Below are 26443 nucleotides of genomic sequence, written 5' to 3'. Positions count from 1 at the left end.
CTGGAGTTTCTCAAAAGAGATCAAACATAGTAACCATATGACCCAGCAATTTCACTCCAAGGTATATGCACAGGTGAAATGAAAACATATGTCCACACAAAAACTTGTACTTGAATGTCCATAGCAACATTGTTTTTAATGCCCCAAAAGTGGAAACAATGCAAATGTAAATCAACAGATGAATGGATAGACAAAATGTGATATACCCATACAATGGAGTACCATTCAGCCATAAAAAGGAATGAAGTACTGATATATGCTACAATATGAATGAACCTTGAAAACATTATGCTAAGTGAAAGAAATCAGACACAAAAAAACCACATATTACATGGTTCCATTTTTATAAAATGTTCAGAATAGGCAAATATCTACAGGTAGAAAGTAGATTAGTAGTTGTCTAGGCCTGGGGTGAGACTGAGAGAAATAGAGTTACTGCTAATGGTTATGGGGTTTCTTTTTGGGGTAATGAAAATGTTCTAAAATTTACTGTGGTGATAACTGCACAACTCTCTTAATACATTAAAAACTACTGAATTGTACCTTTTAAATGGGTGATTGGTATGGCATGTGAATTACATCTCCATACAGCAGTTAAATAAAAAAGAAAGTCAAGGGAGAAATCGAGCTGGAGAGATGAATTTTGGAGTTATCAGCATATGTACAGTACTTATAACACTAGCCTCAAAGACTTCTCCAGGGTTGCGCTATACAAAAGAATGAGAAGTGGTCCAAGGACTAAGCCTCCATGTCCTTCAACATTATAGGTAGAGCGATAACAAGGAATCAGCAAAGGAGACAACATCGGTGAGAGAGGCAGGAAGAAAACCAGGTGAGTGTGGTGTCCCGGAAGCAAGTGAACAAAGTGTTTCAAGGAGACCAACTTGTCAAATGATTCTGGCTTCCCCAAACTGAGAACTGAGAAGGGACTACTGATTTAGCAACATGAAGGTTCTCGGTGACCTTGAGAAGAGGAGTTCTGATAGAAAAGTGAGGGCAAATACTTGATTACAGTGGGTTCAAGGAGATTGGAAGGAGAAAAATCAGAGAATCAAGAAAAGAGAATTCTTAAGGAGTCTGCTAAAGAAGGAAGTAGAGAAATGGGGTGGTATCTGCAGGAAAAGTAGAATCAAGAGAATCTATGGGGCTTCCCTGGTGGCGCAGTGGTTGAGAATCTGCCTGCCAATGCAGGGGACACGGGTTTGAGCCCTGGTCTGGGAAGATCCCACATGCCGCGGAGCAACTGGGCCCATGAGCCACAACTACTTAGCCTGCGCGTCTGGAGCCTGTGCTCCGCAACAAGAGAGGCCGCAACAGTGAGAGGCCCGCGCACCGCGATGAAGAGTGGCCCCCGCTTGCCACAACTGGAGAAAGCCCTCGCACAGAAACGAAGACCCAACACAGCCAAAAATAAATTAATTAATTAATTAATTAATTTTTTTAAAAAAAAGAGAGAATCTATGGTTGCTGTTTTCAAGATGAAAGAAACACCAACAGTTTTATGCTGACAGGAATGTGCCACTAGAGAAGCAACTTTTAAGAGAGGGGAGGAAGGCTGGAGCAACACTCTTGACTCAGCAAAGACGAACGAAACCTAGCGCGCAAGTGGAGGCCTTGGGCTTTGCTGGGAGCTAAGACCTACTAGATACAGAAAAGGGGGAAGTAGCACAGATGCAACTAGGTGCATAGATACGGTGGTGAGCGCCAATCATGTTTTCTCGATTAAATAGGAAGTAAGGTCATCAGCAAAGGCTGAGAAGGGACTTTTGAGAAGAGAGGAGAAGGTCTGGAACAGTCCTCTAGGAGGGCAGGAGAATGAATAAACTGTAGAAATACAGCAGGATTCCCAGGCAGCACTAAGGGTCTCCTTGAGGTTAGTGATCGTGAATCAACAGTTAGGCCAGGGGCTTCCCTAGCGGTCCAGTGGTTGGGACTCCCAGCTCTCACTGCTGAGGGCCCAGGTTCGATCACGAGTTGGGGACTAGGATCCCACAAGCTGTGTGGCACGGCCAAAAAAAAAAAAAAAACAACCAGCGTGGCCAGAGAACATGTTCAGAGTTCCCTCCAGCCAAGGAGAACACCCACAGAGCACGCAGAGATTTGGATTCGCAGAGATTTGGATTCGACCGGAGTTGTGGTTTAGCCAAGCAAGTGTGACAAAGCAAAAGAGGGGAAGGGGACTGATAGTGTACTAGAAGAGGCAGTGATTATAATGACTGACTTGGAACTTACATTATCTAAGGAGAAAAGTAAGGGCATGAGGGGGTGAGGGATGGAGAAGGAAATAGGATCAATGCACTATAGGACCTGTTGAGAGGACTGATGATATGACAAAAAGCAGAAAAATGCAGTCAAGGGTGGCAACTCTCACAGTTGACATGGTAAAGAAATGTGTTTTATTTCTCCATCATTTTACGAAAACACAAAGAATGCTATAGGCATTGGTAGTACTTGGTAGGAAGGACACAGGGTGGAAAAAGATTCCCATAATTTAATTTCTGATGGCCAAACTGACTGCAATCTAATAACCATATGAGATACCATTTATTAGAGTCACATCACTTTCTACCTAATTAGGCTTGTTCCCTAACTGCTGGGGCTCAGTTTTCTCATCTGTTAAATGGGGATGCTAACCGTAACCACTTCTACAGATTGAGGATTGAAAGAGTTAATATATGAGAAGTATTTACAACTCTGCCCGGCACTTAGTAAGCAATAAATAAATGTCTGCTATTGCTAATACTGCTATTACATACTACTGTTTAAGACTGTGCCTGTTTCTTATTTTTAAAAGCTGCAATAACCAACAAAAACAGACTGTTATAAAAGCAACAGTCTCAGTAGGGAAGAGTTCAAAGACTCAAGTATTAAGCCTGGCTCAGGCTCAAGTCATTACAGAATTCTTCCAAGTACTTTTCCCACTCTGCTCCAGTTTCTCCACTTTCTGGGGACATGGGAGAAATAACACGTGCCATCCAAAAGGGCTGTGAGTTCATAGGAACTCTACAAACATTAACTTTGCTGTTGGATAATGGGTTCAACTTCATCCGAAACTCAATTTCTAGGTTCTGTGCCAGCTCCTTTACTTCCTGCCCACATGGGTGGCCTTGATAGTCACATGGAATAGCAACATCTTAAAAAAAAAAAAAAACCACTCACACACGAAGAAACCACCTTAGGAAAGGGTGCTTTTTCTTATTTAGGAACATTTCACATGTCCATTTAGAAACAGACCAGACTTCTTTTACAGTTCAAATGAGATGCTTGTTTGGTTACTGGTCATTTTATTACTCCATAGGTCACTGGAGGAGGGAGGAGAGTCAGACATTCGCCTGCCTGTCACCTGACAGAGACTCCTCTGTGGGATGTAATCCCAGACATTGTCCGGGTCCCAGTGGATTGTTACAGGTCCCACCAGCATGCTGCCTGTTTGACAGTTTGTTTGAAGCACCCCGAGGAAGCAAAAGCACCCATTGAGTGCAGAGCCCTAAGATTAGCTGTCTTGTACAGGCCTGGCTTGAAATGTCTCCACCCCTGCCTCCCACCTGTTGTTTTCTTTTAGGGCAGCTCAGATTGTGGATCCAAGGTAAAATTTTCTTATGCTCTAAGTCTAGCTATTGACAGAAGCAATCATCCCATCAGAAGTAAAAATGGGAAGAAGCAGTGAACTCTGGAACGAGTTGGACATACTCAGATTGTCTCAGGATTGAAGGCTGAAGGAGAGAAGAACAGGGGCCCTATGAATCCTATTGCCTGGTGTTATATATTTACCAAATATTCTCTGCATTTGGGGCTGAGCTCTGGGCTCTTTCTATTCTATAAGGTAATTGCTCTACTGAGAACAAACTAAATTAACAGGAGGGGCTATGTGATCTTTCCCTGCGGCATTCTTATAACAACTTACAGAGAAGTGTGACCAAATAAGAGATATGGTCTCTCTACCAGAGAGGTAAAAGGGTGAAAGCATTTTTGGGGCAAACTTCTCGGGCATCAACCTATTACATCATGAGTTCACCCAAACAGACACAATGGCTGGGAGGTGGGCGGGGGGGATTTGCTCTGAATAGGTCCCCCCTCGCAGGTACAAGTTTCTGGAGGTAACAACAGAAACAAAAACAAAATAAAATCTACACATGCACATGGAATGACATGGAACAATGAAGAAAACATTAAATAAAAGACAGAGGTTGTGAAACGAGATAAGCAGAATGTGATTTCTACTGTTTTAAACATATCTACTAGTCCGCGGGGGCAAAAATCTGGAGAAATACATACCAAAGGAATTATGGGGAACTTTTGCTTTCTATCAATACATCAATGTTTGAAATCTTTACAATGAATATTCTGATTATTTCTGTGATCAGGAAAAAAAACCCAGGAAGAACCCATGCTTCCATATTTGCTTGAAAAACAAAAAACTGCTAATCTGGAAACCACAAAGGTCTGTTAACTTCTCTATTTCTGCAGAGCATCTATTAGTTCGTCCTTTCCAACTTTTCACCTGCTATAGGACATTTTTCTCTTTTACAGTTTCTTCTTTTTTCTTCTACAAAAGCTGCCTCTGAATTCTTTCTAAATCCTTCCCAGTCGTCTTACAAGCCATCTTTTTCTTTTGGATTAATTTCTTCCAGAAAGTCAACTCCAAGCTAGCTTTGCCAACCCTACAAATTCCACCAGGATGAACTAATAAGTAATGGATACTTTCTCATAAAAATTACCTTTATCTTCACCTCTAGAATTAACTTCCTTTTTCATGTGTATCTTCACTGAACAACTTTTATTTAGGTACCTACTCTATACCATGAGCCATGAATATTCCAGATAGAATTAGGAAAAAAAAAAAAAACTTCCTCAACTACCATATTTGGTTCATAATGGTACTCTGCAATCAACAAGAACAATGTCCCTTCTCAGAATAGCAAACTCCAAACCTCAAATCCGTAGCAAAGAACAGTAAACAGGTTTAGTCTCGCATGCCAACTTCAGCTAGTTAGTCTGACTTGGGGACCCAAGTACTGTGTTGAGAGGGATTCTGAGTCCATGTAGAGCTCCATAATAAAGAGTGAAGTACGTTTTTTTAGCAGTTCTTTGTCATAGGCAAAGAACAAGGTTGGGGTCACTGGCTCTTCCTTCTCTTCAAAACCTGTTGGGGCCAGGCTGGTATGACCCACATTGTTCTTATTTTTGGTCTATCTTGAGGCCAGTCACTGTGAAATGTTGCTAAATTTGAAGAAGGTGTGGGTGTGTATATGTTGGGGGAGGGGGGGTTGGAGGAAAAAGGTACCTCTTTTCTTCTCTTGAGAATCTTTAACTGTTCTATTGCAACTCAAAGGAGAATGAGATGGCAATTTAAGGGGGTGGAGAAAGATGATTTCACTACAAAGAATTTCCAACCTGAGTCAAATTTCAAGTAATAAGACCTTGGGCTGGTTATCTCCAGTCACTCACAAACCCATCCTCCCTATTCTCAGTTTAATCACAATTGCATAAAATCAACAGACCCATGCAGTAATTCTTCTCCATGTTCCCCAAAGTTTATCCAACATCAGGTTCATTCACCTTTCTACTTACCCTCTTCCCATGGTATCAAACTACAGATAAGACAAGTAGGCTTGGGTTTACCATTTCACCCCGTAAATCATTCTCAGAATGCAACACCCTCTCTGAATTCTTCCCACATATAGATAGTACAGTGATAACTCTAAAGAAAGCCTTCTAGTTTCTGGTTATCAACAGGTTCACTTGATCTATTTTCTGAAACTACACATTTACCAATTCTCTGTCTACTGTGAGAATACTATGGAAGAAAGACTTCAGAACAGCACAGTCCGATAGAACTTTCTGCAGTGATGGAAATGTTTTATATCTGTGCTGTCCAATTATAGTAGTCACTAGCAATTTGTGGCTACTGAGCACTTGAAATATGGCTAGTGTGACTCAAAGGAAGTTTTACATTTTAATTAATTGTAATTTAAATAGCCACAGGTGGCTAGTGGCTACTATACTGCATAGTGCTACTATATAGGACAGAAGAAAGAGAATAAATCCAGCCTCCCTGGAAAATGGAAAGCTCTAAAAGTTTATCCTGGAACTTCCCTCTGCATATCCTGAGTACAGAGGAAGAGTTAAGTCTTCTGTTGCCACAGAAACAGATCCTTGCCACAGCTGTGAGCCCCCAAGAGGTACAGTGCTCAAAGATTTCCCTATATGACTCAGGAGCTGCTCTTCCTCTGGGAGCAGAGAACAAAATGATGATGGGCTTCCAGCTTCCTGCTTCCCTGTTCATAGTGCTTCTTTGCTCCACAGTATAATGCCAGTGATAGGGCTTTACGGAATTTCTGAACAGAAAGAGAACAGAAAGCAGGTAGCCAACCCCACTTACTTTCCCAAAGAGAAAAACAAACCATGAAGGTAAGGTGACTTACTCATTTAAGATTTTTTTTACACAATTGAAGGTAAAAAGTAAACAACCCACAAGGAATTTAAAATGTAGTTCAATGAAACATAAAACTTAATGAACAGGTTAAAAAACAGGTGAATAAAGAATTACTGTACTGAAAGGTAGAGATAGGAAATTACCAAGAGTGCAGCATACAGAAATAAAGAGTTAGAAAATATGGAACTGTTTAAGAAACATGAAGGATAGAATAAAAAGGTCCAATACATGACTTCTAAGATTACCAAAAGGAAAGATGGGAGAGAATAAAACAAAGGCAAAATTTGAAGGGATACATGGCTGAGAATTTCTCAGATTCTTTGAAAGACATGAACTCTCAGATTCAAGGACAAATAGCAAGCAAGAAAAATAAAAATAAATCAAACCCTGAACACACAACACAACAGTAAATTTGCAGAATACCATGAACAAAGCAAAGATTATAGGGACTTGCCTGGTGGTCCAGCAGTTAAGACTCCACACTCCCAATGCAGGGGGCCCGCGTTCGATCCCTGGTCAGGGAACTAGATCCTTCATGCCACAACTAAGAGCCTGCATGTCGCAACTAAAGATCCCACATGCCACAACTAAAGATCCCACATGCCGCAACAAAGATCCTGCACTCGGCAACGAAGATCCCACGTGCCGCAACTAAGACCTGGCGCAGCCAAATAAAAAATAAATAAATAAATAATTTTTTAAAAAAAGAAGACGAAAAGATTATAAAGCAGCTAACAGAAAAAAACGAATTAACTGTAAGAGCTGAGAATCAGACTTCTAAATTACAATATCAGACGCCAAAAGATAATGAAATAGAATAACTTTGTCCAACTGCTGAGAAAAAAATAACTGCCAACCCAGATTTTTATACCCAGCTAAATTATCATTCAATAGTTACAGCAAATAAAAACACTTTTTTAATTTGCAAGCAAAAAAAAAGTGTTTATGCTTAATAAATTCTCACTGAAAAAAAACTTAACATCTACCTCTGGAAGAAGGAAATTTAACTCAGAAGGATGAAGTATGATGAAAGAAGGAACAGCAGGCAAAGAATTTGCTAAGCAGGTGGGTGACTCCAAACAAGCAGACTTTATCAAATAAGAACAGCAACAACTAATTCTAGAGTACAAAAACGAAGTGGAATTAGAATACTGAATCTTGGACTTCCCTGGTGGTGCAGTGGTTAAGAATCCGCCTGCCACTGCAGGGGACACGGGTTTGAACCCTGGTCCAGGAAGATCCCACATGCCACGGAGCAACTAAGCACGTGTGCCACAACTACTAAGCCTGTGCTCCAGAGCCTGTGAGCCACAACTACTGAGCCTGCATGCCCTAGAGCCTGCGCACCACAATTACTGAGCCCATGCGCCACAACTACTGAAGCCTGCATGCTCTAGGGCCCGCATGCTGCAACTACTGAGCCCGCATGCTGCAACTACTGAAGTCCACGCACCTAGAGCCCACAACAAGAGAAGCCACTGCAATGAGAAGCCCACGCACTGCAAGGAAGAATAGCCCCTGCTCACCGCAACTAGAGAAAGCCCGCGCACAGCAACGAAGACCCAAAGCAGCCAAAAAAAAAAAAAAAGAATACTGAATCTCAACAGTGTGTAAGACAAACTGTGGGTTCTTTTTTATTTGGGAAGAGAGTAGAGATACTGATTTAACATTATATATTTTTTTCAAGTATGCAAGCCAAAAATTTAAGAGTAGCCTCTAAAAGAACTGAAAGCTTCCAGATGGTGATAAAGAAAACCCAAGTTATCTAACAGAAGGCAGGAAAGGAGAAAAATGCAAACAAAACACATGGTACATAACACAAAACAACGTATTAAATAACAATATATTTTATACTAATTAGATATTAAATTAACATATAGTGGTATTCAGAATACTTTTTAAATGGATTTGGGACTTCTCTGGTGGTCCAGTGGGTAAGACTCCACTCTCCCAATGCAGGGGGCCCGGGTTCGATCCCTGGTTGGGGACTAGATCCCGCATGCAGCAGCTAAGAGTTTGCATATCACAACTAAGAGCCCGCATGCCACAACTAAAGATCCCACATGCTGCAACTAAGACCCAGCACAGCCTAAATAAATAAATATTTTTTTAAAAAATGGATTAAACTTGCAAATTAAAAGTCTCAGATTAGGTTGAAAAAAACCCCAACTATCTGTCATTTACAGGAGACACATCTAAGACATTAGGACACAGGGACTGAAAATAAAAGGACAGGAAAAGATACCAGCAAATAGTTACAAAAAGAAAGCTGGCATTAATACCAAAGAAAATAGACCAAAGAAAAAAGTATTATTAGAGATAAAGATGTTCTCTACAAAAGCAATTCTCCAGAAGGACATAAACAACTCTAAATAACTATATACTTGAGAAAAGTTCAAATTACACACAGCAAAATTTGACAAAATTATAAAGTGAAGTTGGCGAAGCCATAGTCAGAGAGAGTTTAACATAGTTCTCTCAGGAACTGGTAGATCAAGAATGCCAAAATTTAGTAAGATAAGGAAGATTTGAACAACACAACTGATAAGCTTGATCTAAGGATATCAGAATCAAATTTCACCCAACAATCAGAACACAATCTTCTCAAGCATGAATGAAATATTTATGGAAACTGACCATGCAGTGTGCCACAAATCAAGCATCAATAAAAACCAAACAATCAGGATTATAGAGACTGCTCTGTGACTATAATGCAATCATGTTAGAGGCCAACTTAAAATTTTTTGGAAATTTTTAAATATACTTATAAATGACTCATGAATCAAAGAAATACTAAAAAGTAGAAAATACCTAGAAATGAATGATAAAGGAAACACTACAGATCAAAAATCATGGGACCCAGGGACTTCCCTAGTGGTCCAGTGGTTAAGAATCCATCTTGCAATGCAAGGGACACGGGTTTGATCCCTGGTCAGGGAACTAAGATCCAATATGCCGCGGGGCAACTAAGCCCACGTGCCACAACTAGAGAGGAGCCCATGCGCCACAACAAAGAACCTGCACGCCGCAATGAAAGATCCTGTGTGCCGTGACTAATACCCAACACAGCCAATAAATAAATATTTTAAAATATCATGGAACCCAGTTAAAGAAGTGCTCAAAGGAAAATTCTAGAGCCTTAAATGACTATGTTAGAAAAGGAGATTAAAAAGTAAATGAGCATAGGGTACACTTAAGAAGTTAGAAAAGCATAAACAGTAAGCCCAATGAAAGTAGAAGGAAAGATAAAATACAGTTAAGAGTATAAAGCAATGAAATGTGGCAGGCAGAGGGGAGGCAATGGACAAAACCAAAAGCTGCTCCTTTGAAAATAAAATAATAAAAAATAGGTCTGGCAAGACTTATCAAGAAAAAGAAAACATACAAATAATATTAGGAATGAAAAGGGGGACATAATATAGAGATAGACACAGAGGCTGTCTTGAAATATATGACACAAGAATAGAAAACCTGAACAGGCCAGTAACACTGAAGAACTTGAATCATTAGATAAAAGCCTACTCAACAAAAAAAGTCCTAGGTCCAGATAGTTTTACAGGAGAATTCTACATGTAAGGTCCACCAAGCATTCAAAATACAGATATTTCCTTTGCCTTTATCTGTTTCCTCCAGATCCACTTTCCTCTCTGTTAGCCTTCTCTCCAGAAGACTAACAAGTCTGGACGCGGTTTCCTTGCCTCCCAAACTTCTGTTGCGTTTGGCCAATGGGAATCAAGAAACCAGTGGACAAGATGATAGAGAGACTGGGGGTACTTATTACCTGGCGCCCTCTGTGCTTTGCCATGGTATGGCAGTGGTTCCTTTCTCCTATGTAAGTCCACAGTTCTGTGGGACATCTCTCCCAGGGCTACAGTTCTCATCATGTTTGGTAATGGCTCCCTCCCCGTGCACTTCAGATCTAGGTGTTATAAGAGCTTCCCACTGTGGCCAGTCTCCAGGTGCTTCACCACCCACTGTTAGTTCCTTTAATCCTGCCCACACCTTTGTAAACTGTCTGTTCAATTAAATTTGATTCAATTACCTCTCTGAGTGTGCCATCTGTTTGCAGCCAGAACTCTAATACACCTTTATACAAACTCTTCAAGAAAAAAATGAACATACACTCCTAACTGCCTTATAAAAGGTTACATTAATCTTAATAACAAGAAAAAGATAGTATAAAAATTATGAGTGAAATTTTATAACATATGCAGAAATCCCAAGTAGAATATTAACATATTAAATCTAGCAATGTATAAAAATAGAACACATCACAACCAAGTAGGGTTTATTTAAAGAATATAAGGATAGTTTAACACTACAAAATCTATTGATACAATTCACCTCAGTAACAAATTAAAGGAGAAAGACAATGTGAATAAATGCAAGGGAAATTTTGATAAAATAGCCATTTGTGATATTTAATTTAACAAATTAAGAATAGAAGGAAATAAAGGCTATCCACCAAAAACATACACAATGCTTCCAATGCAAGAGGCACTTCCTTTAATAGGAGGAAAACAAGGATGCCCATGGTTATAGATTCAAATAAACTTTTTACCAGAGGAAATTGCCAGCAATCCTAAGGTAAGAAAGAGGAGTGACACACAAGAGAATTAGAAAAGAAGAAACAAAACTGTCATTATTTACCAACGTTATTCTCTTGGATTTTCTCTGTAGATGCTTTCCATTAAAACTATTAGACCTGTAAGAGTTCAACAAGTCAGCTGAATATACCAGAAAACTGAAATAATTATAAAAAATTTTAAAAATACTATTTACAGCATAAACCAAAAAACTATAAGGTACCCAGGGGTAAATCTAACAAAAAAGATTCAAGATCTTTAGATAATTACTAAGCTTTACCCAGAGACATTAAATAATAATAAGAGGTTACTTTTACTGATCACTTACTATCTGCTGGGCAATGCTTTGAGTGATATGGATATGCCTATAAGCTCATTTAATTGATACAATAGTACTGTATGATAGATATAATTATTATAAGCCTCATTTATCCTTAACCACTACCCCACACTGCCTCTCCTAAGAAGGGGTTTCTCGTGTGCATTAGTGGTATACTGGTGAGCATAGCTGCCTTCCAAGAAGGGGTGTCTCATTGCAGGCACCTCCCATGCAGGCACCTCTGGCTCAGCCAAGCCAAGCCTCCAGAAGACATTCTCAGGTGATACTGAGGCAGACTCGACCTGAATTACCCAGGCTCCAGCTGTCTGAGACTCTCAATTGAAGGGCAAGAAGCCCTTCTTCCATCAGATGAGATCACAGCACAGCGTGGGAGCAGAGCTTGGGACTTGATCTACTTCAAATCACATAAGGATACAGACCAACTCTGAAGAAAGTAGATCTCCATAGTAGGCCTAGCCACTCTTCAGACACCATGTCACTTTTAAGTTCATGTGGCTTTCCCATTCCTAAGAACAGGTCAATGTAGATTCCTCAGACTTGACATGTTTTATTTATTAAGACTTTAAGCTGCTTTGCAGAGTTAAGGACTTAATGGACATTCAACTATTTATGCCTTTTTAGTAACATTTGAAGATTCTGGCTAATGGAAATGCAGTACTTATTTTGCAGTTTTTGCAACTTTTCTGTAAGTCTGAAATTATTTCAAAGTTTTTAAAAATGTAAAAAAATTTTATCCTTACATCTGTAAGTCCATTCCCATCAGGTTCACGGGTAGACCCAATTTTATAAAGATGGCAATTGATAAACTCAACATAAAACTCCAGTAAATATCCTAACAGTTTTTCCCCCATAGAAGTTGACAAAGCTGATTTTTAAATTTATCTGGAAGCAAAAAGCGCCAAAAATAGCTAAGCAGTTTCTGTGGTTTTATTGTTGTTGTCTGTAACATACAGAACTGTTTATTCTGCTGTTTGCAATACAAAGACATAGGGAAATGTTATTGTTTGTGCAATATAGTAGGGGAAAAAATTTGAAACTGTCCATTAGGGTCGGTTTACCAGATGTCCTGTCATTAAGAATAACAGCTATAAACAGAGCAGTTCCTGGTACTCTGTACTTCATTTTGTTGATTCTATCTGGATTCCCTTATTTGTCCCTAGAAAGCTTTATTTAGACAACACAGCTCTGAAAGAGAATAAATAACAATATGAAAGGATTTGCCCTTCTACATGGCAAGACAAAACTATAGTAATTAAGAAAGTATTAGCACAAGGATAGACAACTTGACCAATGGAACAGAACAAAAAACCCAGGAACAAATCCATGCCTGGAAGGAAACTTGATATTTTGATAGAGGTATCTTGAAACTTGATAGAGACAGCTTTGCAAATCAGTAGGAAAAGACTTTACCATTCCTCACTTGCTGCTGGGAGAGCTGGTTATTCATATGGAAGAAGGAAAATATATCTGTATCTTACTCCATTCAAACAATTTAATTCTCCATAGATTAAGGACTCAAATATGAAAGGCAAAATTTTAAAACTTTTAGAAGAAAATATAAGACAATAATCTTTATGACCTCAGGGAAAGAAAAATCCTTCTTAGGACACAAATGCACAAGCCATTAGGGAAAACACTGGAATATTCAATTATATTAAAGGTAACTTAACCGTAAGAAATCGCAAGGAGAATAAAGAGATAACCCACAAACTGGGATATACAGATGTATATCTGGAAACAAAATGAAACAAAAACACAAATTCATACAAACTAGTAAGAAAAGGATGAACCATCCAATATAAACATGGATAAAAGACATGAACAAGAATAATGATTAAATATACATTAGTATATTAATTATATGTAAATGTGTATTACATCAAGTATATAAATAACAAAAATCACAACGATATATCATTTCACACTCACCAGAACTTGCCAAAAATTCAAGTACGACAATATCAAGTTTTGGCAAGAACATGTAACAAGTGAAAATATGCTATTTGGGGAGTATAAATTGGTACGAGCACATTGGCAACCTACTGGGCAATATTTAATCAAGAGTTGAAGGTATATATATATGAGCCTGTGACCCAGCTATCTCAAGACTAAGGATGTATGCTAGAAAAACTCTCATTCAAGTATACAAGGAAACAGCAAAACATTCTCAAAGTAACTGAAAATAACTTTAATATCCACTGATGAGAATGGATTCATAAATGGTTATATCTGTGGTATATTCTTACAATAGAGTACAGCAGCAAAAATGAATGTGTTATAGCAGCAAATAGTACAATGGATTTACAGATCTCAAATCCATTTTGAGTTGTATCTATAGACAGAGATATGAAAGGATAGAGACATTATAAAGTTTACATAAGTTAAATACTGTTTTGGATAGAAACAGGCAGTGAAAAGTATGAACACATACAGGATGATCAACAGGAGAGTCAGGGCAGTGGTTACTTTTGGGAAGGGAAGGAGAAAAATAGGAACTGAGCGAGGTCCATACAATTACATCTGCAATGTTCTATTTATAAGGTGTTATGGGAAAACCCGAATGAACTTTTTGGCCAACACAATATTAATCTGCTTGGTAGGTAAGTACATTATCTCTTTCGCATGCCTGAAATAGTTCATTTTTTGAAAAGATTCCAAGAGACAAGAACTCCTATTCAGAGTCACACCACTATGTGATTTCCTAAAATGTGCAAGTGAAACCAAAATTGAAATAGCACAAACCCCTGTGACCCTTCCATCTTACAGTCACAGGACTGAAACTTTATAGAGTTCATCTAATAAATGTGAATGGACAGGAAAAGGAAGGGGCAGGATCCATCTTGGATCCCATGACAAGATGTACCCTGGGGACCCTCAGGGAAAAGAGAGGAAAGTTATTCCTGCTCTTTTATAAAAGTGATAATCACTTTTTTCTTAGTTGTTTTGAACTCCTTATGCAAAAGATACTTTGTAATTATGCCATCAGTTAAAAAATGTTGAGCCTCCACTATATAACCTAAGAGAAATTTGTCCTCTCAGAACAAACTGCTTTTTTCTTGTTTGAAGAAGTTGGTTAAAGTCATCTCTGCAGGATGTATCTATAATCCTAGAGACCTGGATACCTTCAAGGCCCAGAACTCCCCCCTCCCAGTTCCATGCTTCTGCCCTTTTCTCTTAGTTATTGCTGGCTCTTAGGCATCAAACGCTGGCTTCCTGTTCCCCTTTATTGAGCTCTGGAGACTTGGAACTGGTAAGAGGCTTTGAAGAAAAGTACAAAGCCAGGAAAACACGGAAGGGAGACAACTATGACTTTCCAAAGGAAAGCAAATCTCAACAGTTGTAATAACATTTTAGACTTTCCTCTGTCTGCAGCTTACGTAAGACGTGGCTCAGACAGGAGGACCTAAGAAGTACTTAAGTCACTGAAGTTGGAAACGGTGAAAACTCAGGTTCCGGCGGGCAGAGAGGCTGAGGACAGGCTTTTTTTTCTTTAATTTTATCTTTGGCTGCGTTGGGTCTTCGTTGCTGCGCGCGGGCTCTCTCTAGTTGCGGTGAGCGGGGGCTACTCTTCGTTGCAGTGCGCGGCCTTCTCACCGCAGTGGCTTCTCTTATTGCAGAGCATGGGCTCCAGGCGCGTGCGCTTCAGTAGTTGTGGCACGCAGGCTCAGGAGCTGTGGCTCACGGGGTTAGTTGCTCTGCAGCATGTGGGATCTTCCCGGGCCAGGGCTCGAACCTGTGTTCCCCTGCATTGGCAGGCAGATTCTTAACCACTGAGCCACCAGGGAAACCTAGAGGACAGGCATTTTGGATGCTGGTATTATAATCCTGGCTTGTTCTAAACTCTAAGTATCTCCAGCATGCCCTTTTCACCATCCTATAAAGACACTGGGTGAACTGTTCACTTTGGGTGTCATTCTAAGTGCTTTATTAGACCTAAATTCTTCAGAGCACAGACTGTAGAATCCTCTCTATGTGAGGTAGTCCCACAGTCAGGGCCAAGCACCATGCCACCATTTCACAATATGGAAAAAGGAGGTGCGCTCGTGGCTCTTATATTCTCATCATTAGGCCTGCAGCCATCCCTTAATCCAGAAATATGATGTTGTTCTTGTAAATGGCCTCGGGCCCTCTGACCCAGGGCCTCCATTTCATGATCCTTTTACACTACAATAGTGTTTTAATGAACTGAGTTTGAATGCTGAAACTCCAGTCTCGTTGGTCATGCTACTGCGACAGTTCACTGAGCACAGCCCTCCCCATTCTATTCTGCTGTCCTGCGCTTTGAATTCAGGGCTTGCTGTCAGCACGGAAAGCACCAGAGTTCTGATATGGCAGCCTTTGGTTATGTTCAACCGAGGGATTTATCTTCCACAACCTACTCAAAACCCTCCTCCAAAAGCTACCAAAAATTCCCCTGGTGAGAAATGCTATTATGAGAAGGAGTGGCTGCTTTCTGACTCACACTGTTTCATTAAAAAGATTTTTTTTTTTTCAAACAAATGTTCAGTAGAAGAATCCAAAGGTTTTCCAAAGTCACAGCAAAAACAGAACAGCTCATAATACTATTTCTCAAAGGTCTGTCACTTCATAGGAGATTCCTATACCTCAAAATGCTGGAGATGCTTAGATTCACTATCCTTTTACATTGCATTTGGCCTCTGGGCTGAGAGGAGGTAGGAAGTGGATGCATTAAACGCAGCCAACAAGACCGGGCTCATCAGGTATTAAGACGGAAGGCAGCTAGCTTGCAAGCCAGCCCTGGGCATAGGCCTTGGACTTACCAGAGTTCGCCAGGGCTGGCTGCAATAGTTATGAATGTTTTCGCCATTTCTGACCAGGATTGAGGAAATCTAATAATACGTGTTATATTTCGTAATGCTTATTACAGTAGTGGGCAGTGTTACCACAAAGTTTCTTTGAAAAGCTGACTTAGATGGTGCTGTGCCTCTGGGGGCATTAAAAGTGTGTCTGATCTAAACAGAATAGACCAATATTACAGAAAGCTCACTTGTATTTATGGTAGACCAAGTACTTCATTGGTTTAGGCTGGAATCCCAAGGGCTCCCTCAAATCCCTGTAGGATTCCTGGAGTACTTAAGCAGGCATCAAGATAAAAGAATCTTAATATTTCTTAGTTTTTCTCTAAGGAAAAGCACCTTCTCAGTGCGGAGGGGTGGGGGGGTGATATTTGAGAGGGAAACAAATGAAAAGATCTCCAAAGACTGGAGAAATAGGGGCAAAATGACCAAGTTGGCCGGAGTCTTGGAGTCTCAATCCTGCATTCTCCTCCTACCTCTGTCTCAGATCATCTGGATGACTCTAGATTTAAGTTTCTTCCACACATAATAAATCAACTTTGACCTTAAAAGATACTGTACAGTACAGAGGTGACTAATTTCAGAACAACTCCTTTTGAAGCGTGGCTTATTTAATTACACTTTGCAGAGGGCTGAAGGTACTACCAACAAGCAAGCTGGAGCCATGCTATGCCAAGTCTAATTCACCAAGACCAAAAGGACCACATATGCCGAAATGTAAGGAGGGGTTGCTCCAAAGATTATCCTTCAGAGAGTAAGATATCACCTTACAGCCAAAGTCTGCATAAAGTCTTTCAGCACGGAACATTTCCCTAAATTCTGTACTTTGGGCAAAAAAATACTCAACTCTAACACAGATTTAATAATTATTCCAGGGGGGAAATGATATTTCAGTCACTACTGCTGCCTATCATAAACAAGGCTTTAAAAATTACTTAAAACAGCACTAAAGTGTCAATGTCGCGGAGCTCAGAGACAAACACAAGACCAAGGAGGAAAACTCTTACATTTCCTTATGTACATTTTGGCCTGGGATAAATTTTACAGAGATGGGTTTAAAAGGTGGTGGATCAGGCTTCTAGAAAACAGTGTTCAGTGACCAGAAAGAAAAGTGGCTCTAGGGATGACAAAGATACTAAAGTCAAAGATAATGAAAAAAAAGTTTTTCTTTTGATATTTTCATTGAGAAGATAAGAGGACCATTTATATTGGCACATATGAGGAATTTCTTCTTACCAGGCACTTGACTGGAACCACAAAGAAAAGATCACCTGCCCCAGCCCAGATAGAGGATTTAGTTAACAAGGAATAATGTGAGTGAAAGAGTAGAGAGGAGATCATCCGTGTAGCAGCCTCATGGACAAGCGCCTGAATTTGTTTATTCAACAGAGGAACTGATGAAGAAGGTAAAATCTTCCACAAGCTGCAATATTCAGACTTTCTCTTAAAGGAGTGAAGAAGCAAAAATTCTTAGAAAGAACAAAGTAATGCCAATCACCTTCATAATAAATATACATTCCCAGCACCTAGCACAGGTCCGGGTATACTGGAAGCACTCAATCTCAGTTGAATAAATGAATATCTTAGCTCAACAGATCTCCACACACACACACAAAGTCTCATACTTTCAGTCAGCTTAAAAAAAAAAAAAAAAAAAAAAAGGGTACTTTGTCCACTTTAAAGTCTGGATTCATCCTGAGATCTTGTACTTGTCTAGCTACCTGGCTGGGGATATAAGAAAGAGGATGTAACTCAGGAAGCCCTTCTGTAGCACAAGCAGCCAACGGCAGCTGTGCCTTAGGTGAGAAATCAGGGGAAAGAAGCCCAGGATAGGGGACACTGCCACAACTACCTTCTGTTCGGAGAAACTCAGGACCAAGGCAGATTGGCTCAGGCCTATCTGTAGGAGAAAAATGCTTAGTACCATGTAAAAGAAAACAGCCAAAGAATGAACAATGCTCTTGCTGGGTGGATCTACCCTCTGGGAGCAATAGAAAAGAAGATTTGTATGGATTCTGCCTGGGAAATATCTGACTAGTTTAGTGATACTGAAAGTGATGCTAATGAATGCATGAGAAAAGAATTCAGAGTTCTTTCTCTCTGTTTATGGAGAGAAAAGTTAAAACCATGGTAGGGGTGCACTTCAGATATAGACGGTATTCTGACTACATTTTTAGAATCATTTGTTACAAATTCAGATTCTACTGAACTCTGGGAGTGGAGTCCTGTCCTCTGCATTGTTAATGAGATCCTAGAGAATACCGGGCAGAGTCAAGTTTGAAAACCCTTTGAACCATTCACAGAAATCAGGAGAGCTCCTGTCTGCATCTGCCTCCTTCTCCTTACAGATCCGGGAGTGCACCATAAATTCTTACCATGCCTCCTCTTACTTTACGGCGGCACGGTGAATTCCTCCTTCCTCTTTACTCCCAGCAGAGGAAGGCTGTACTCTCAATTCCAACAACTCGAGGGAGATCTCAAGGTAAACAGTTTCATCAGCCTACAAAGTACCCCAGCTGCGGCTTTCAGATTAAACCTGGTTCTTTATTTGCTTCGCACTTGACGGTTGGTCTTCAGGTTATTCACCCCTCAAGCATTTAGCCTATCAAAATCAGGAACCCAACTGTTGGTTTCAAGGATAAACCTGTGTTCTTATGAGAAAATAAGATTCAGAGGTGAAAACTGCCAGGTCTGTAAGAAGTCCATTCTCATACTCAAGCCTACACCCACTGTAATCACTAGGAACCATTTGATTGAGACAAGGCCGTGGCAAAGCTTGGAAAAGAAACAAATGGAAATTTGTACACATCCATCATTCTAAAAGATGGGGAATAGGATTGAGGTTTTGGACTAACTTCAAGATTTTGGTACCTCAACCTCAGTGACCCAGTCATTAAAAACACCCCCTACTTAAGGGTTAGTAAGAGCAAGACCAAGAGCTTAAGTTACCACCACTTCCCTATGACTTTTTTCCAATTTTGAAACTGTCAAAATTGAAGTTTAGTCTTAAAATCGGGTTTGCTATAATGTAAGTACCCAATAAGCTTGGGTTTAATGTCACATTTGTAAAATACAAAGCATGTTCCTTTCCCCAAAAGGAACTGGAGTTGCATTTCTGGTAAAGAGTGGCTTGGCTCAGAGAGTATTCCTTGTGACCTATTTGGGGTGTGTCTTTGTTTAATGGCAAAATGTACACATCCCATAAAACACACACTTTAAGAGTGAAACCACTGTTTCTTGCAACACCTTTCAAACCCCAGTGAGGGAGAATTAACTGTGACCTTCAAGAAATGATCTTCTCCTCAAGGGAACTTTTTTTTTCTTTTATAGAAAATAAGCCCTCATGGTAATAGAGAGCTAAAAAACCCTGCTTTTTAAAAAGTCTTCCAAGAAAACCCAGTCTTCATTAAGAATAAAACTTCCGCAGGGCAGGGACCCACCATGCTATTTGGAGGCCACAGAATGCTTTTCCTTTTCCAGAAACTATGGAAAGGACCATTACATCTAGCACACCTATAGTGAGGCACAAAGAGGCTTTCTGATCCACTCCAATGGAATTGGCAACTCTCCCTAATTATTTAAGAACAGAGAAAATTAAATCACTTGAGAACCCTAGAGTGGCAGCAGGATAGGACCCATGAGATATCCTGCTGGCACGTTCAAAGACTTACCAAAAAGTCACCATCTATCAGCCCCTGTTCATGGCTTGGTAACAACAGAGAACAGCTTAGTTTTCTGCACATGCACGTGTATACACGCATCTGACAAAGAAGTTGGAGGGAAACCTCAATGACCAGCCATTTTATATTAGGGCCCAGGAAACAGGCAAGCTCTTCCTTCCAACACGGTGGAGCCTCTATATTTTTTCCCCCACATCTAGAAATCTGTATTCTGAGATAAACAGGACTACAAATGGATGACCAGACCTCCAGAATACCACCCAACCATTAGGAGTTAAACACCTTATAGCAAAACGCATTTTATGTGGAAAAGAAGGGACTCTACTCGGATTCTATGAAGCAGCTCTTCTCAAGTGGCATTCTTATTATGGACGGCCCCCTCAACACAGGTCACATGTCAGTAGAGAGCACTAGCTTCCATTTTGGGGAAAGAGTTCACACGATCCTAAATCTCTCTGCCCAGCAACTTCTGAGGAGATGAAAGAAGGCAGAGAACTCTAGAAGTGACCCTGAAAGAACACCACTTCCCATTTCTATGTTATTTGGCTTCTGTAAACACCATGTCATGAGACCACAACAGCGACCCGGCAAGGTAAGCGGAACAGGTATTATCTTCAACTTACAGGTGGAGAAATGGTGACTCTGAGGCTAAATGACTCACTTGCACAAGGTCACAAGACAGGCAGTTAACTAGCAGCCCAACCGGGAGAGGAACCTAGCCCTCTGACACGCAAGCAGTGCAGTTTCCACAACGCTATCCAGCTTCCTCATGTTTTAGGTTGAGAGGCAGTAGAGGGTAATGGCTAAGAGACTAGGTGGATTCTGATACTGGCAGACCTGCATTCCAATCCCAACTCTGCCACCTATTAGCTATCTGGCCTTGTGTAGGTTCCTTAACCTCCCTTTACACCTCAGTTTCTTCATCTGTAAAATGCGAATTAAAACATTTTACCTCCTAGAGTTATAGTGATGATTAAATGAGCTGATGAACATATGGCACTCTAATACATTCACTCAACAAATATTTGTGCCTGGCACATGGAGTGCAGGAGTTACAACAGTGATCAAGAGGCACAGTCTTCCTCTCATGGAGCTTAAAATTTAGTCAACTTAAACAGAAAGAGTAAATGGATAAATACAATGTGTTAAGTGCTATCAAGGTAACAGGTGAGTGACTGGAGAGACTGACAGGCGGGAGCCAATTTTTAAGAGTGGTCTCTAAGGAGAAATTTAAGTTGAGCCCTAAGGGATCATAAAAGGCTATCCCTGTGCAGAATGGAAGGAAAAGCATTCCAGGCAAAGGAAATAGGGCGTGCAAGGGTCACAGCCCAGAGAAGGCAAACGTGACTGTGTGTATCCTCGCAGGATTTGGGGAACAACTTTTACAGGCTGGCTGTATTTGTATTTTAAATTTTACAGGCTGGCTGTATTTGTATCTTAAAAGTAACAAAGACAACGCTCAAGAGAGGTGAGGTGTCTCGTCCAAGGTCACAGCTTCTCCAAGGAGGACCTGAGACTCCAGTATTCTACCTCCTGACATAACATCAGCTCGCTCCCTTTGAGGAAGCCTTCTAGCTCATTGAGCTCCCCCACTTATTTCACTGACAGCTGTTTTCTGTGCCCCTGAAGAGTTCCAAGAGCACCTTGAAAACACAAGCAACGACATCACATCAACTTCCAGGCATCCAGTCAACTGTGCACTGAAATCCTCACTCTTCTACTCTTAAGACACAAGAGTGAAAACTGCTGGGACCTTCCCCAAGGCTCCAAAATTTCTCTTCTTACAGCAACAAACAAGAGAGGAAGGGGATGTCCTGGAAGGAAGAGCCTGTGGCCGGTTGCAGAAGGTGAGATAGAACCACCATTGCAGAAGAGCGGAAATATCAAAGTTCCTCTCAAATGAGTTGCACAGGAAAAACTAATTACTTTATTTGAATAAAACAACAAATCCCTAAGGAGGTGGTTCTCAATCAGGCGATACCCTGCCCCCACCAAGAGCACTGAAATTTGTGGGAGTATTGAGTGGGCAGGGCCAGGTATGCTCAATGTCCTGCAAAAGGACAGGATGGTCCTATAACAACTATATTACCCAAAATATTAACAGCGGCCCCACCCATTTTAATATTAATCCCTCAAGGGATTAATATGCTCCAACTTTTCCTGTAGTCCCTGGTTCAGTGGCTCTTCCTAACCTCACTACAACTAGATAAAAAAACCTTAAGGTTTTATAGCTGAGGAGTCTGAATTCTGGAATCCAATTTTAAGCTCATAGCTCCAGCATGGAACTTGGTGCCGGAATAAGGAAAAAGACGTTTCCAGTAAGAGACAGACAAGAAATTTAAGCAAGGGAACTCCTTCTCCAGAGAAACCTCTGTAAGATTACATTTTTGCAACACACAAAATTCTACTTGCGCTTTTTGAGAATCTCCTTATAGCACCCTTCAGTTTAAAATCAGACACTAATGACAGTTCTTTTAAAAACTTAACTACAATCATCTAAAAAATACACCTGACTCTTTCTGGACCAAATTTTATAAGAAATATTATTAAGTTCAAGATGTCTAAGGGAGGGAGATGCAAGAGGGAAGAGATATGGGGACATATGTATATGTATAACTGATTCACTTTGTTATAAAGCAGAAACTGACACACCATTGTAAAGCAATTATACTCTAATAAAGATGTTTAAAAAAAAAAAAAGATGTCTAAAGCTGATCAAATGTCTAAAAGTACCAACGGTAGTCATGCCTTGCATCTCATTCAGGGCAGAGTTGGATGCATGCAGGTCAGAGAAGCTCCAATGATATCTAGAAGTCTGTTCAGGGATTGAAATTCCATCCTAGCAATTAAAAGCCACTTTCAAATGTTACTCTAAATTAGTCACTAATTCTCCCTAAAAATTATTTCACAATTATTTTAAAGAATTGAAAAAAAAAGACTGTTTTCAGAAACAGAGATACAAAAAGTCTACCCTATTTCACAATAGCTAGAACAGTGATCCAACAAATAAATCCTCCATAAAGCAATCTTTCTTCTACACAATATCTAAATTTTCTGAAGTCTCCCAAAGGAGTCTGAATACGTTAACTTCTTCACTCCAACTTGCCAATTAGCAAATAGCGGCCCCACACCCCTTCTGACCAATTTTCTAGAAGCTTAACCTGGCTTCTCAGGTTAGCTAAGCAGACAGACCTGTTTTCCTCCAGAAGCACCGAGCAGTGCCTTTTCTGCCCTGCCTGTTAGAGCCTGGGAAATCCTCCTCCAGCTTTTCGCTGACCTGCCACCAGAAGTTCACAAAATGAATTCATCCAGGTTCTCTGAATCCTCCTTTCCCCCTGACATGTGCCAACAGCCAGGCAATAAAATGCCACCTCTTGGTTACAAAAAGATGCAGAATACCCAGAAGACCAAGCACTTAGCATGGAGGGGAAAAAAAAGATGGAGGGATGCAAGAGTCTGAGCCAAGGCTACTGCATGCAGCACGGGTAACCAGAGCCCTGGTCCTGCAAAGCCTCCCAGGGAGGCTCCCGGCTGGGCCCTCCATCCAGCAGGCCACACCTGCCTATGACAGCAGCCTGACGGCCGCTCCACTTTAAACAATTCAAACAGATTTCCAGCAGGGTGGCAAAACTGGGCACCCGTCTCTCCCAGCAAGAGCAAGAGCCCTAATCCAAACACCACTTGGCCCCAATTTTTTCACACCCTTTGTTTAGGAGACACCGCTTGGTCAAATTGGATCCTTCTCTGTTACCGGTGAGGCAAGCACAATGCAGCAGTTACAGAAAGAAAGCATCGAGGCCGACTTGCTATAAGCCAGACAAGACCTGAGGATGGGGATGCCAGTGAATGAGACTTCAATAGGCATCCATAAGTGAACCAACACCTGAAGTCCTAATACGCCCGGCTCCGCAGCCTCTCAGAAAGCCTCTTTTCTAGAGGGTGGGTATCCCATTCATCCCTTGGCTTCGGCGAACCAAGGGGAAGGCAGACAGATCCAGGTTGCGCACTCCACCTCCAAATCTTCGCACACGCGCGAAGGTGTGGGGCGCCCCGGCGCGCCCTCGCTTGCACTCCACCCTCTGAGGCCTCCACCAACCGCGGACTCACCACTGTGCGAGCTGAACCACCTGGGTGCGATGTGCAGAGGTAGAGCATCCGCCAGCGAGGCTCGGGAGCCCAGGTACAGCATCCCGTCTCTATGGTGACCGCCGCCCGTCTCCTGGTAACCATTGCCGTGGGCATAGGTGGAGTCGGACGCCGACCCTCCGCCGCCGGGCGCCCTCTCGGAGTCGCTGGTCCCCCGGGAGGCGGGGGTGTAGAGGCCAAAGGGCACCCCCCCGGCCGTGCTGGGGTCCATGCCCATGCCCGCCACCGAACTGACCGAGCGGCTGCGCAGCCCCATGGCCCCGCCGCCCGCCCGGTAGTGCCCAAAGTGGGGCGCCCCTCCTGGAGGGGGCACGGCGCTGTCATCGGTGGAGACCCCCGGGAAAGGGCCCCGGGAGCGGGCCGCCGTGCTCTGCTTTCCCCCCATGCTCGCCCGGGCCCCGGTGGGGCGGGAACCTGGAGGCCGAGACCCTCCCCCACTTCTCAGCAGCGGGGGGAGGGTTGGGCGAGCATAAAGGGGGAGGGAGTCAAAAAAGGAGACCGGGAGAGAAAAAAGGAAAAAAAAGAAAAAAAGAAAAGAAAACCCGCGGGCGGAAGAGGCAGGCGGGCGGGGATCCCAAACTAAGAATTTAAAACGATCCAAGCCAAACGCATGTTTCCCCTCAAGGTCCAAAGAGGCGCAGTCCGGCGCGGGCTCAGCGCGCCACAGGCCGCCCCCGGGCCCCCGAAAGCCGGGGGAGCTGCAAGGAAGGAGGGAGGGAGGCGGCGGGCGAGCGGGCGGGCGGGCGCAGGGAGGCGCCCGAGGAGGCCGCCCGCCCGACAGCAGGAGGCGGAGGAGGGCTGGGGGCGCCGGGCGCGTCCCCCGCCTCAGGACGCCGCGACCATGGACGGCGGCCCGGACCCCTCCAGGCCTCGGGCGGGCTGCGGCGCTGGGCAGCCAGGCGGAGCTCGGGAAGCCGCGGTCGCGTGGCGTAGCGCTCTCGCTCCAGCCGCAGCCGCCGCCGCCGCCTGCCCCGCCAGCCGCACCGCCCTGCTCGGTCCCGGGCTGCGCTCGCCGGCGCTCCTCGCCGCCGTGGAGACAATGGAGGGAAGCAGAGCGCAGGCGCCGCCCGCGCCCCCTCTCCCTCCCCCCCCGCCGGGTTAACCCCTTCGCAGCCCCTGCAGCGCCGGGCTGCTGACGCCCGAGAGGTCCCACCCACCCACCCAGCCCGCCCCGACCCGCCTGGAAACTGAGTGGCCTGAGCTATGGGGCGTCAGGAACAGAAGCAAGGCGTCTTTCCAAGCAAGCACTCTTTAAGCCCCTGAAAGTAGCTGATGATTCAGAGGAGAACCACCTATGGGGGGAGGGGCTACCATGGTTCGAGGGGTGGGAAGGAAACGCAGGGAAGAATAAAAATTACTCTAAACGCCTACCTGGCTTTGAGGGTCACTGGTCAAGCTCCCCTCCCGGCACAAATTTGCCCCCACAGCGCCCTCTGGTGGACGTGCTGTCCGTTCTATCGGAGGTTCCCCATCCTAGAACCCCTAAAATCAGCAAGCTTAGCATTTGGGGGATTTTTAGTTTTTCGGGGGTACTTTTCACTGGGGCAGTTGTGACTCCAGATTTTGCTGACAGTAGATCAGAACTTCCTATTTTGGGCTTAAGCAAATGGGTAGATTCCTTAGCTAAAATGTAATCCTGAAAATCATTAGGTGTACGATAAAAAGTGAAAAGATATAGACATGAAAATGCAATAATGCAGCTAGAACTAGTGATTTTAGAAACTCCCTAGTCCACGGCGGGACCCCTGTTTTGTTTACCATTTATCCTGGCATGCACCACAGGGCCTGCGACACAGTAGGCACTCAATAAATATTTGCTGACCAAGTCTGCATTTTGCAATATGTCTCTCTCACATATTCACACTCACTGATTCATCGTTCGTTCGTCCATTCATTGGTTCAACAACTATTTTTCAAGTGCTGAGTGCTGGCTATGAGCATCACGCAGTCCCTGGCCTGACTTCCTTGCCCTAAATGTCCTCCAGATACTTCCAAATCAAGGAGCCAAAACAGGGTGTAAAGAAATATTAAAACCAAAAAAAGAAAGGTTGATCTGTCACAGGTATTGATTGTCCCAGTGTGACCAGCTTGGAAAGAAACAGGAGGAAGGCTATGTGCAAGCATGGAGTGCTTTTGAGGCCAGGGGAGGCAGTGGACAAAAAGCCCTGCCGAAAGAAGTTGAGATTTCTGTATGAGAAATGATGTAGCAAAAACAGAATGTTTTAATACCCAAGAAGTTATCTGTAAGTGCCTAAATGGGGAATTTGTATACACCTAAGATCCAAATATGTGATCTGAAGAAAAACAAGAAAGTTTAAATTTAACCCAATTTCCTCCCTGAAGAAAGAAGCGGGGTATTTCAGTACCATGCAGAAAAGAGGATACTAGATCCCTTGACAGATCTCTACTGGGGAGATAAATATATAATCAATAAGTAT

The 26443-nt window shown here is 42.4% G+C and overlaps 1 protein-coding gene across 4 annotated transcripts in view; it reads right to left on the bottom strand.

The window, feature by feature from the left end:
• ZNRF1 (zinc and ring finger 1) overlaps nt 1-25065 on the bottom strand; it is a 96727-nt gene extending 71662 nt beyond the window's left edge. For 3 of the 4 annotated variants that reach the window (XM_082439217.1, XM_082439219.1, XM_082439218.1), the window contains exon 1: nt 23967-25065. In XM_082439217.1, the coding sequence (XP_082295343.1) occupies nt 23967-24390 (424 nt within the window). In that variant the 5' untranslated portion in view covers nt 24391-25065. The remainder of the gene's footprint in view (nt 1-23966) is intronic. The other variant, XM_082439216.1, reaches the window with a different exon arrangement.
• Nucleotides 25066-26443: the final 1378 nt, after the last annotated feature.

The sequence above is a fragment of the Balaenoptera physalus genome (assembly GCF_965194825.1).
Source record: "Balaenoptera physalus genome assembly, chromosome: 19".
In the NCBI taxonomy this organism is placed as follows: Eukaryota; Metazoa; Chordata; class Mammalia; order Artiodactyla; family Balaenopteridae; genus Balaenoptera; species Balaenoptera physalus.
Note: the sequence above shows the minus strand (reverse complement) of the source record. Positions and strands in the feature narration are given on the sequence as shown.